Genomic DNA, 12586 nt, shown 5'->3' with positions numbered 1-12586 from the left:
CCAGTAAAATGTCTGGACATGAGTTGTAACTCAGTGTTTCAATAGTTACCTCTCTTTCCATTGGATGCTGAATTTTGTCCTCTCATATCGCTTTGACAACTATCAATCACTTGTTTAAACTGTTGAGCAAGCTCAATCGTCTGCAAAATTATAAATTCATGATTCAAAGTATAATGTTTAAAGTTCAACTATTCGATAATATTTCAGTTTATGCATGAACAAATACTAAGATTTAGTTTGTCCTTAAATCAGGGAATAATCGTATGAATTTGATAAGATTTACTGTTGTTATGTTACAAATACATCTTCAATGTATTATCCTTTTTAATTAAAATATTGATTGTTGTTTAATTAGTTATCAAAGGTAACAGGATTAGTATATGACAAAACAACATATATATTTCATTTGTGTAGTAGATCAACTGTCATAACTAAATAGGCCAATTTCTTTCATATCTAAGAGAAATTTATATTTGTAATTGATATGCTTATTATGAATCAAAGTAAGAACCGCTATATTTTAAATTAGCCGTGGCAAAACTGGAAACAACATGTACGCAACCAGTTGAAGAACTATGCACACCGTTCAATAGGTTTACCAATACACGCTGCTTCATAATTGTTCTTCATACTATTTGACTTTTTTCTGAATCACAATATCATCATATGTTTTCATAGTTTGTTTCCATCGATTAATTTTGTGTAAGCTTTTAAATAGAATACACTTTTGAAATGTTCAACAATTTCTAACCTTAAATTTAATTGCCAATTGTTCAATGACAGGTTCATTGTCGCTAAAATCTTGTCCAACCCAGCACCAAGATGTTTCTGATGTTGGTAAAGGTTTAAATGATATATCAGCTGTCAACCATTGGTTACATGCTAGCTTTAAAACTATTTGTCTTCTTAGTATAAGTCGGTATCGACCTTAAACAAAGCAATTTATTTAAATACTGTAACATATCATCTTGAGCACAAACTCAATGTATTAACCGTTATCACATATTTTGTACTGATATGTACGTTTTTGCATGGCCAATAATAGCCGGAAGTCAAGGTTGGTTATCAGCCCTCGGGGCCGATATCGATATCAGCCCTCGAAATCCATATCAAGCCCCCGAGTTTAACTTCCGGTAATCTGTCAATCAAAGGCTATTTGTAAACAAGTTGAACACAATGAAAAGAAATTTAAAAAGTTACAAATGTGCTGTAGAAGAAAAAAGTAGAAATCACAAAAGTTCCCGTAAAATTATGACGTCATGAAGAATTTAGAAAATATATGACGCAACACTGGAATGAGTATCGATATAGGATTCTTCCTAAGCATTTTTTAACATTTGTAATTTAACACTTTAAAGTCGTTTAATATTTGCAATTCTTAGAATTAATATGTTTATTGTTAATTATTTCTGAAACTTTTCACAAAACGTTGTTAACCTACTGTGATACTTTTTTTTAACTCACATTGATACATTTTTTTTTTCGTTGAATATCTTTTGATTTTTGATGAAATATCAAACATAATTTGTTGTAAGCTATTTGTTTTCTCCTGCTTAAAAATATGTGATAAATAGATTATAACATGTCATTTTCCATATGGTCCATGGTATCAGCCCACGACCCATATCAAGCCCTCGGGCTAAAGCCCTCTGGCTTGATATGGGAGTCTAGGGCTGATACCAGGGCCATATGGAAAATGCCATGTAATAATCTATAATTATATAGGTTTTAATCCATTATTTAATGTGACAAACTACACACATTATCTCTAAGAAAGAATGAAAATAAACTAGCATTAGCTATTAACTCCATGTTACTCTTTACCTATAGTGTCCTCTCCCTTAATAATTCAAAGTATGGTGTCTATAGTGAACGCGTATTTATCATCGAAATCAAAATAAACGATACTATGAAGTCTGCATCATATCATGACTTATATTTAGAAATTGACAATAGGATTGCTCGAAAACGAGAACTCTAAATTTCTATGTGGCAAAAATTAATAAGCGTCTGCCTAGGAGTATATAACTCCAAGTTAATACGATATTCCAGAGCTTTCATTTCCTATAAATATTTTCCTGATAGACGGTTGATGCTTACAAGAAATCAAACAATGGGTCCCAAGTGCTGAAAATGAAGGTAAGTCTTCATAAATTGAAGTAATGCCATCACGAGTTGATTAACCATTAGGTATATATATTTCACAGATCTAGAAGACGATGGATATGTTCTAATTATATCATCAATGTAGCACCCAAAAGATCACCATATTATTATTGGGATTCGTGTTGCTTTTTGCCATGTTACTTCATAATATGTTTGTTTGTTAAATGAATCATAGGAATAACAGAACATTTATTCTGTAAGTAATATATTCCATGTATTCGAGATGTGTTATTCACCAATGCAAATAAGATAACAGCTGCACCAAGAGCGCATCGTTGCAACCTGATTGTGAATATTGAAATTGTAACAAGAATAAACGTGGATATTTCGAATGCATTCAATCATTAACATATGTTCAACAATAACATATAGTTTCCACTGCATCAATCTAGGAAAATCCAATTATATTCTAATAACTCTGCAGCGATAAAAATAAAAGTATCAAAATTGGGCTCCCTTTCAATAATCCCAACAATAATGTAAAGCGAGGAGAGCAACCATTCAAGGAATATAATAGTAAGTGTGCGATTTTCTGAAAATTTTCCTTAATTATAACTCTGGACGAAAATTTAAAAAAAATCGAGACAGCGTCCTTTCATTAATTCCATAATAATTTATAGTTTTGAGGAATCCATATTCACCGAAATATAAGGGTCAAAGTTCCGGTACTCTAAGATGACAAATCCAAAATCTAAACAAAATGAAAATAAGCTTTTCTCCGTCAATTATAATATTGTGTTAAAGTTAAATGAGAATCGGTTTAAACAGAGATTTGACGTGCTATTTCTGTGTGAGGCATGGCTTCGTGGTGAAAACCATACTTTTAACTATACTTGCTTACTTTTTATGCAATGTGATTTGGATAGAGAGTTGCCTCATTGGCACGCATACTACATCTTATTTAAATTGCTTTATTAATTGAAGCGTTGACGGACGGACGACATTGGTATAATATCACACAGGACTAACACAATGTTTACTTAAAACAATTTATTAGAGAGGGAAATAAGAAAGGTTAAACAAAAACCTTTTTCCATTATCAAATATTAATTTTGAAAGTAGTCAACAAATTATTACTTTACTATATCCAAAATGGGCTTGTTTTATTGCTCCAGAATTCAACAAGTTCGTTCCAGACCAATTTTTGAATGATTAAGGTATGATTTATCACTATACAATTCCATTTGACTCAACAAATTAAAAAAAATCTTACTGTTAACTCGATGTTTCAATATTTTCATTTCTCCAAATCCCTTTTCCTTCCATTGGTTAGCCTCTCTATCAAATCTGAACAGCTTAGCTCTTTGACAGAACATCTTTTCAAAGTCCTCTTCCCCTGTTGAGAAAAATCAACAATAAGATGGAAGCAATAAAGCACAACTGAACATTAACCGTATTAGACAGTAGCTGAGTTTTTGCAGAATAAGAATCACATAAACAGTGTAGATATCACTATCATTTAATATTTATTTCTTAAACCATTATATTCACAGAAAGATACCAGAGAGACAGTCAAACTCATAGATCGAAAATAAACTGACAACGCAATGGCTGAAAAATAAAAAGACAAACAGAGAAACAATAGTACACAAGACACAACATAGAAAACTAAGGACTAAGCAACACGAACCCTACAAAAAACATATCTCGTTAATGATACCATGCTTATAAATTAGTATACCAGGCACATGTTTCATGTACATAAGACTCATAAATGGATCTCGTTACAAAACCGGCCAAATCAAGTAACAAATTGAAAAGTAAAAAAAACCCGGATACAACCATCAATGACTGTGCTTGTGATAACTGCAAATACGAATCTATTTATCTACTTGTAACTTGCAACTATTATGTTTGGAGAACGTGTTTTTCAACAGACTATCGAAATTCCAATGAGAACCAATTGTGCCCTCTTCTTGTCGACTAGTTTCTTTATTATTATGAGGCTGACTTCATACAGAAACTTCTTGGGAAGAAAGATAAGAAGTTTAGCAATATCCTTTAACTTTACTTTCTGCTATATAGATGATGTTTTCTCACTAAATGATTAAAAATTTGGTGACTTTGTTACACGGATCTATCCCATCGAACTAGAGATAAAGGATACAACAGATACAGTTAAGTCTGTCTCATATCTCAATTAACATATAGAAATTTACAATGAGGGTCGGTTGAAAACAAAACTTTACGACAAAAGAGACTATTCAGCTTCCCAATTGTGAACTTTCGATTTCTATGTAGCAACATTCCAGCAGCACCGGTATACGGAGCATATATATCCCAATTGATACGATATTCCCGGGTTGGTACTTCCTAACACGATTTCCTTGATAATGGCTTGCTGCTCACAAGGAAGCTATTAAACCAAGAGATCCAATTGGTGAAGTTGAAATCATCCCTCCGTAAATTTTACGGACGCCATCACGAGTTTGTTGACCGTTATGGAATAACCGTTTCACAGATCATATCGGTTTGGTTCCTTATGTCGTTACTACAATCCACACCCTTTTCACCACAAATGTGACCTACCGAAATAGACTATTTACCGGATTTGTAATAACACGAGCAACACAACGGGTGCCACATGTTGAGCAGGATCTGCTTACCCTTCCAGAGCACCTGAGGTCACCTCCAGTTTTGGTGGGGTTCGTGTTGCTTAATCTTTATTCTCTATGTTGTTTCTTGTGTACTAATATTAGTCTGTTTGACTTTTTATTTTTAAGCCATGGCGTTGTCAGTTTATTTTCGATCTATGAGTTTGACTGTCCATCTGATATCTTTCGCCCTTTCTTGTAAAATGTTCATAGTAGAAAATGTATACAAAATATATTTCATCTTTGATATTTCGTTTATGATTTGGAACCCTTGACAAACGTTTCTTAAACATAAGATAGTGGTGGTGAAATAAAAAAAAAAGCAGTTGGATTGGAATACATAAACTGTCGACACAGAAATATGTCGTGCCTTTATTTTATTTTGTAGGGATAATGCAGATGTTTAAAATATAATAACGACGCCTTAACTTCTAACGTACAACCTGTAAACTATGCAATACATTCACAGTGAATGATATGACTACCGTTTAGGGATCAATAACATCCATGGAAATAAGAAATGCCAATGTGTATAAAACTGCATACCAAATACTAATGGCTGATCAAAAATGGTTTCTTTCAATCTAACATAAAACAATATTTAACTTGTCAACTAGCTATGCAAAGTTCCAAAGTTAATGAACAAAAATGAGGGACAGGCCATATAATCTCCATGGAAATAGAGACTTACAAATGCCTATACAACTGCATAGCAATTTTCTTTGACTTAGTGGTACCCCTAAAACTGATACAAAGAAAAACTTTGACATGTTAACTACGCAAAACATTCAAAGTAAATAGACCGTGAATGAAAGAATAAAACCAAATAATATTATTGAAATGCGATTCCAATGATCATACATATGCACACCAAATATCTTTGACCTACCACTTGTGGTTCTCCTTAAACTGACATAAACACAAACTGAAACATTTGAACCAAGTTTATAGCCCATGACTGAAGGAACAGGGCAAAACAAATCTATACCAAAAAATCACTGATTTCCCATTACTGGTTATCTTTACACTGACAAAATCATAAACTTTAACACATTTTTGATGCCGCCACTGCTGCCGCGGAAACAGAATACCTAAGTTTAGGCGAGACAATACAAAACGCCAAAATAACTATTTCTTCTTGTACATGTTGTACCTCCAATTGAAATTGAAAAAGGTACCTGTTTTAACATCAACAATGTCAGGAAGTGCTATAATTGGTTTATAACTATAATTATAGTTGGCACCACTCTCATCTGCATCGTCGTTATAGCCATCACCTGGATCAGTAGAAAATAACTGCTGCCCTGTTCCTTTCCATCTAAATTGTTGATTGTGATCTAAGAAAAAAACTAACAATATGGAAATAGGATGTGTCTACAAAACTGTCATATTGTCAAAATTTGGCAACTGCTTGCAATGTGTTTACATGTACATACCAAAAAAGAGTGTAAAAGCTGTTTTTGTTCTTAATACAATACAGATTAAGTATCAATAATTAATGTTAAATTTTACTAAATTTCACTGTAAATTGTCAATTTTGTTATGATATTATGGTTAGTTGCATGTATAATAATTACAATGTTGGTAATATTTTCAAATTAGTAGTCGCAAAGGGAAATTACGTTCTGCATAAAGATTTGTCTCAGTGTTCACATTGGATCTTTCTCATACAAATACATGGTAAAAGGGAGATCACAAAAAGTATATAGAAAGGAGTTAAAGAGAGAAGGTAAACGCGAGGGATCCTTGAAATTATTGATCTTTAACTTTTTAGCTGTTTGTCTGAGATTACTTTTATAAGGCTTGGTGTGGACTAAATAAATATCCCTCCTGAGGTTGTTTGAGGTTTGATATAGAAAACTTACCTTGAACCTTAAACTCTGATGAGATATAACTATCAGCATGCTTGGCTATGTCAGAAAAAGAGAAAGTTCATGCTGCAACAAATACCATTCGATAGTTTTCCCAGATCTGATATAGAAATCTTACCTTGAACTTTAAAACCTGTCGAGGTAGTACTATCAGCTTCCTTGGCCAGGTCAGAAAAAGAGAAAATCCGTCCTTCACCAAATATTCCTCCTAAGGTTTTTAAAAATGTATTTGCTATTGACGAGAAGGAGAATCCTGTAGCCACTATATTAAATACTTCTTCCTTCATTTCTGATGAACTATTGCCTGTTGTTGGTCCAAGTTTGCTAAAATCATATTCAAGTTTGGGTAAATCTGCAGATCGGCTCTGTCCAAATGCACATGTTTTGAAATTCGATGTCTTTGTATCTTCGCCAACTGAAATAATAAAATATATTCATCAACTTATCTTTTACTAACAAGAATTAATATAGGATTAAACACATTTATATTTGGTGATTCTGCATTTGCTCATAAATTTGTTATTGTTTTCATAGTTTTGATTTTACAATGAATTTCTTTCTCAATACTTATTTCAGTTATCTTTTCTAACTTTGCAAGCAGTAAATGACAGTCTACCATAAACTTGGTTATAAAATCTCTCAAGATTGTCCACAAATTCGTCAAATTAACGAAAGTCCGCTACCCCAAACATGCCCAAGTTTCACATTTTGAATTGAAGAACACTCATTTAAAGGAAGTTCAAAAGGCAAAAATTAATTTTCGTTTTTGATTTTACATACTAATTTTGCCAACAATCAAATCACATTTATAGATTTCAAATCTAAAAAATCGATTAACAAAATACAGAGCATGGTTACAAACAAAAATATAAACTCAAAAGCAACCAGACCGAGTGTGATGATAGAATCTGTGTTCACTTCAATTACATGTCATGCGATTCCGCGCTTAGTCAAAATGGATAACTCGGTAAATATGCAGACTTGAAGACTATTGTTGTATCATAATGTCTAAGGCAACCAAAACATGTTCCTAGTGATTTTAATTCAGTATATGTACAAACGATGAACAAGATGTGCAGCCACTGCAAAAAGACAAATTGATAAACTGAGATATTTGATCAGAACCTGCCTATTCAATAATAAAAACAGAAGGTATTTAGTACTTTTGAATAGTATGGTAGTCATGTCAATTCACCGTGGAACTGATCGTAATTATTTATAACCGTTAACTTTTCAAAGTGCATTACCGGAAAATCTTGCAGTCTTTGTAATAAATAGAGAGCCTGCAATGAATTGGCATCAGTTATTATTTCAGAATAGAGTGTAGTTAGTCGGACATGCTTTTCTTTTAAAAAAACCAACAACAAATTAGTGACACTTGAATTAAAAACGTAAAAATATGCACAAAAAAAACACAATGAAATTGAAGAACATTGGGAATCTAAAATTACGAAAGGTTTTACATTTTACAACCTAATGTAATCTATCCCGTTGTTAGAAACTCATAAGAATGTAAAAGTTCAAATTTTCGTAACCATGTTATAATCTATGACAAGTTTTCACACGATGAAGTGTCTCGCTTTCTTTACTAATCATTGATTTTTATGTTGATAGTCCGATCATGGAAGTAGTATATTGACATTTACTTCCATGGTCCAAAATATAAAGTTTTACTACCAGTATTACATAACCTTAACATGATCCAAGAAAATGAGTTCAAGGTCAGATAAACCAAACGAGAAATACATACCTTAAAATAATTCAATTCAACAAATAAAGTTGACTGTACTTGGTTATAGCTTAAGAAAATAGACCAAAACACAAAAACTTAACACTGAGCAATGAACTGTAAAAATTAGGTCAAGGTCAAATAAAACTTGCGAGACTGACATGTTTATCATAAAATATTTCCATACACCAAATATAGTTGACCTTTTGCATACAGTATTGAAAAAAGGACCAAAATACAACAAACTTAACTTTGACCACTGAACCATGAAAATGAGGTCAAGGTCAGATGACACATGGTCACCTCACAATTATCCCTTACTCCAAATATAGTAGACATATTGCTTACAGTATCTGATATATGGTCTTGACCACGAAAACTAAAACTTGTTCACTGATCCATGAAATGAGGTCATATGAAAACCATCTGACGATGATTCAAAGCTATTTGTTTAACACTAACCAGCATTCACCTGTTATGGGCTTATATCTTTAGTTGATCAGTTTGAAGCAATATTTTCAAAATGCCACTTTTAAAAGCATTATGTCAACTGATACTGTACATTGACCACGTCTTTCGAAAATCCACAAGAAATTGTACAGCTGGTAAAAGCAATTTGTGTATTTCATGGCCTACCGAAAGCTACCATGTTTATAATTCTATAAATAGTTTTAAATCGGATTGATTTGGTCAAATAATTGTTAGACCTCAGATAACTAAATCGGTATTTTTTTTTAAATGTCTTCTCCAGTTATGGCTTCATCAACATTTGGCAGTTGAACAATAAAAGATGAAAATAAATGTCATTATCCTCTCTCCTATTTATATACTCACCACCAGGCTCTGTTGATAGATATTTTGGACCTGTGCTGTCATCTTCAGATGACGATAATGTGAAGTTTAGTCCCCTCCTGTTGTTCTCTGGTAGAGTGGGTGGTTTTAATATTAAGTTGAAACCTTTTGCCCTCCTAGCATCTCGTTTATTTTTCTCAACATCTGGTGTAGAAGTTTGACCACATAAAGATGGTTTTAATTTCGGATTGTTCATGATGGAAGCTGGTGTGGAAAATCTGAATCCAGAGGCTGTTTCATAAAAAGATTTGTCTTTTGTAGAATCCGGTGTGGGAAATGTGCATCCAGAGTCTGCTTTGGAATCAGATTTGTTCTTTGTAGAATATGGTGTGGGAAATGTGAATCCAGAGTCTGCTTTGGAATCAAATTTGTTCTTTGTAGAATCTGGTGTGGGAAATGTGAATCCAGAGTCTGCTTTGGAATCAGATTTGTTCTTTGTAGAATCTGGTGTGGGAAATGTGAATCTAGAGTTTGCTTCAGAATCAGATTTTTTCTTTGTATACTCTGATGTGTAAAATTTGAATCGAGAATCTGCTTCAGAATCAGATTTGTACTTTATAGAATCTAGTGGGAGAAATGTGAATCCAGAGTCTGCATCAGAATCAGATTTAAACCTTGCAGAATCTGGTGTGCAAAATTTGAATCCAGAGTTTGCTTCAGAACTAGATATTTTCTTTATATACTCTGGTGTTTCAATTTTCATGTCAGAAATGGGAGAAACAGTCTGTCCAAAACTTACTGCTCCTGGTGTTGGTTCATTTTTTGCAGCCTCTGGCAATTTTCCAAATCTAAATCCTCCAATGAAAGGAGGTTTTGTTGTAGCTGTTCCATCTGAGGTTATTTTCATTGCAGAAGTTGAAGTTTGTCCACCAATCGTGAATCTTCTTCCTGTGTCAAGAGTTCTTTTATCAGGTGTTGTTGGTGTCTGACCAAAGTGTACATCTGTAGCTGATAATAGTGTTGTTCCATATTGTGAGGAAAAGCCAGAAGATTTTTTATCTGTAGTAGGTAATACAAAATTGAAACCACCTGGGGGAAAAAAAGAAAATCTCAAAAGGGCACAAGACGTTGGTTTTCCCGTTTGAATGGTTTTACACTAGTAATTTTGGGGTCATTTATAGCTTGTTGTTCGGTGTGAGCCAAGGCTCCGTGTTGAAGGCCGTACATTGACCTATAATGGTTTAATTTTTTAAATTGTTATTTGGATGGAGAGTTGTCTCATTGGCACTCACACCACATCTTCCTATATCTATTAGCTTCGAGATATGAAAAAAGAATTTAATTTATTTTGGTTCAAACATTAATAAAAGTGAATAATGAAATAAAATTCGCTTTAGTATCCAATTCTGTCAAAATAAGCAAAGAAACATTGCTGATGAATTATTCACTTGCAAGTGAAAATTTCTTCCCCACTGAATCTGTATTCGTGTGACCTTTAATTTGACCACTAAGCTAAAGATTGCTTACGCATATTTTAGTCGTGTTCAGTAATTCAAAGTGAAAGAATGTCAACATTGAAAATGAAACAATTTGAATTACGTTGCAGAAAAACTACCTACACACAAAATTCTGATAAATATTATCGAGTACATTCATTGTCTACTGTTTGTTTCAGACTAATAGTAATTTGGATAAACGTGTTAGTATGTTATGAATCAAATGTGAGAATTTCAGTCAAATCGGTGAACAGCCAACCATGAAAATAAGGTCATTGCCTAATAGAACATGTCAGACGGTCATGTACTCATCACAACTTTTCTATATACCAATAATATGTTTTTCCATTGATAATTGTTTCGGAGATACCGACTTGACAATGAAAAAAAACCTGAGCAATGAACTGAGGTCAAGGTCAGATAAACCCTGTTGTAAGGATCTTATATATATACCAAATATTGTACGTAAAAATATAGTTTTTTAATGCAACCGCCGAAAAATGGTAATCTAGTTAAGGACATTCTAAACATTTCACAGCTCTTAGTTTGTAATATGAAAGTTTAACTACGGGTATCACACAAACTATCAATTATGTGTGAAAAAAAGTAAAAGGTAGTATAAATATTACAAGACGGACATGCACGCCATGCAGTCATTCCATTAATAAAAAGAAGTTGAATTATTGATAACATCTGAGAAATGGACACTCGTGTTAAACTAATCCCAACATGGCGGAAGCAAAAACAGGTAAAATCGTCTTCTTATAATTTCTCCGTGTACACACGCGTTGTTTTCAATAATAGCGCAGCAGGTAGATTGATATTAATGGTATTGTTGTGTGTGTGTGTTCTTAGTATCATATGTGGCCTTGTACTGAAATAATAGCCATAAAAAAAATTACAGAAGATAATCGTAACATGTAGACAAATAGCTTGAAAAAATAATCGCAACTGTATAAAATGTGTCCATGATCATAGTAACTGTGTCATCTATTGTACAAATAACAGGTATAAAAACATTTTTTTGTTTCATTTGTACTTGAACAAATAAAGTCTCCTGCTACCCCACGTCCATGTTGAGCAAGCGGTAATACAAATATTTCTGTTTCCTAACCAGTTCAGTTTGGGGTCCTCTTTGCCGTCCGCGTTTCAACTATGGCGATTTCTTTGAGAAATTAGAGACAATGATTTAGATTTTGATAACTAAATTTTTAAGTGTTGGGTTTAATTTCAGGATAAACACAGTGTATGTTAATTGTCGGAAAATAGCAAATTTATTTGTACTTGCTACGAAACAGGAAAAAAGCTCGGCACAGCCTCGCTTTTTGTCCTGTTTCTAAAGCTCATACAAATACATTTGACATTTTCCGACAACATGCATATATTGAATATATAAAGAAAAGGAATCAAGAACAGTAAAAGTGATATTGCCCAAATGTGTTCCTGATTTGAGTTTTGTGGTAATAAGCATTTTGTTTGATTGAGGCAAACTTGAGTTAGCGAATGTTTTTTTTTTCAGTTGTAATGGGGCAGTACTTTAGAACGGTATAAGTGATGCCTCTAAATTCAAAACTTGATATATGTTATGTTGTAAAAAGCATTGTGTTAAAGTTTCATTGCATTTGGTCACAGCGAACTAAATAAAGTAAGAAAACGAAAACTTCAGCATTTGTTTTTCATTTTGTAAAGGGGCATTACTCTTGAACAGTAAAAATCACCCAACAAAATTCCAAATTAAGTTGTGGTATGTGGTATCAAGAATTGTGTTTAAGTTTCAAAACATTTGGTTGAGGCAAACTAAAGTTAGAGAACAGAAGAAAAAAAAACCAATTTATCCATATATAAAGGGGCATAACTCTAAAACGATAAAAGGGACACCACCAAAATTCAAACTTAATCTGTAGTTTTTAATAAATAAGCATTATGTTTAAGTTTAAT

The 12586-nt window shown here is 32.9% G+C and overlaps 1 protein-coding gene across 6 annotated transcripts in view; it reads right to left on the bottom strand.

The window, feature by feature from the left end:
- The window catches only part of LOC139522988 (uncharacterized), a 44612-nt gene that overhangs the window by 13965 nt on the left and 18061 nt on the right, over positions 1 to 12586 (bottom strand). For 5 of the 6 annotated variants that reach the window (XM_071316691.1, XM_071316692.1, XM_071316690.1 and 2 more), the window contains exons 3-8: positions 9195 to 10241; positions 6750 to 7046; positions 5939 to 6097; positions 3380 to 3502; positions 752 to 927; positions 50 to 140 (exon numbers count right to left, since the gene is read on the bottom strand). In XM_071316691.1, coding sequence (XP_071172792.1) covers positions 50 to 140; positions 752 to 927; positions 3380 to 3502; positions 5939 to 6097; positions 6750 to 7046; positions 9195 to 10241 — 1893 coding nt within the window. The remainder of the gene's footprint in view (positions 1 to 49; positions 141 to 751; positions 928 to 3379; positions 3503 to 5938; positions 6098 to 6749; positions 7047 to 9194; positions 10242 to 12586) is intronic. The other variant, XM_071316688.1, reaches the window with a different exon arrangement.

The sequence above is a fragment of the Mytilus edulis genome, chromosome 5 (genome assembly GCF_963676685.1).
Source record: "Mytilus edulis chromosome 5, xbMytEdul2.2, whole genome shotgun sequence".
Taxonomy (NCBI): Eukaryota; Metazoa; Mollusca; class Bivalvia; order Mytilida; family Mytilidae; genus Mytilus; species Mytilus edulis.
This window is presented reverse-complemented; position numbering and strand designations above follow the sequence as displayed.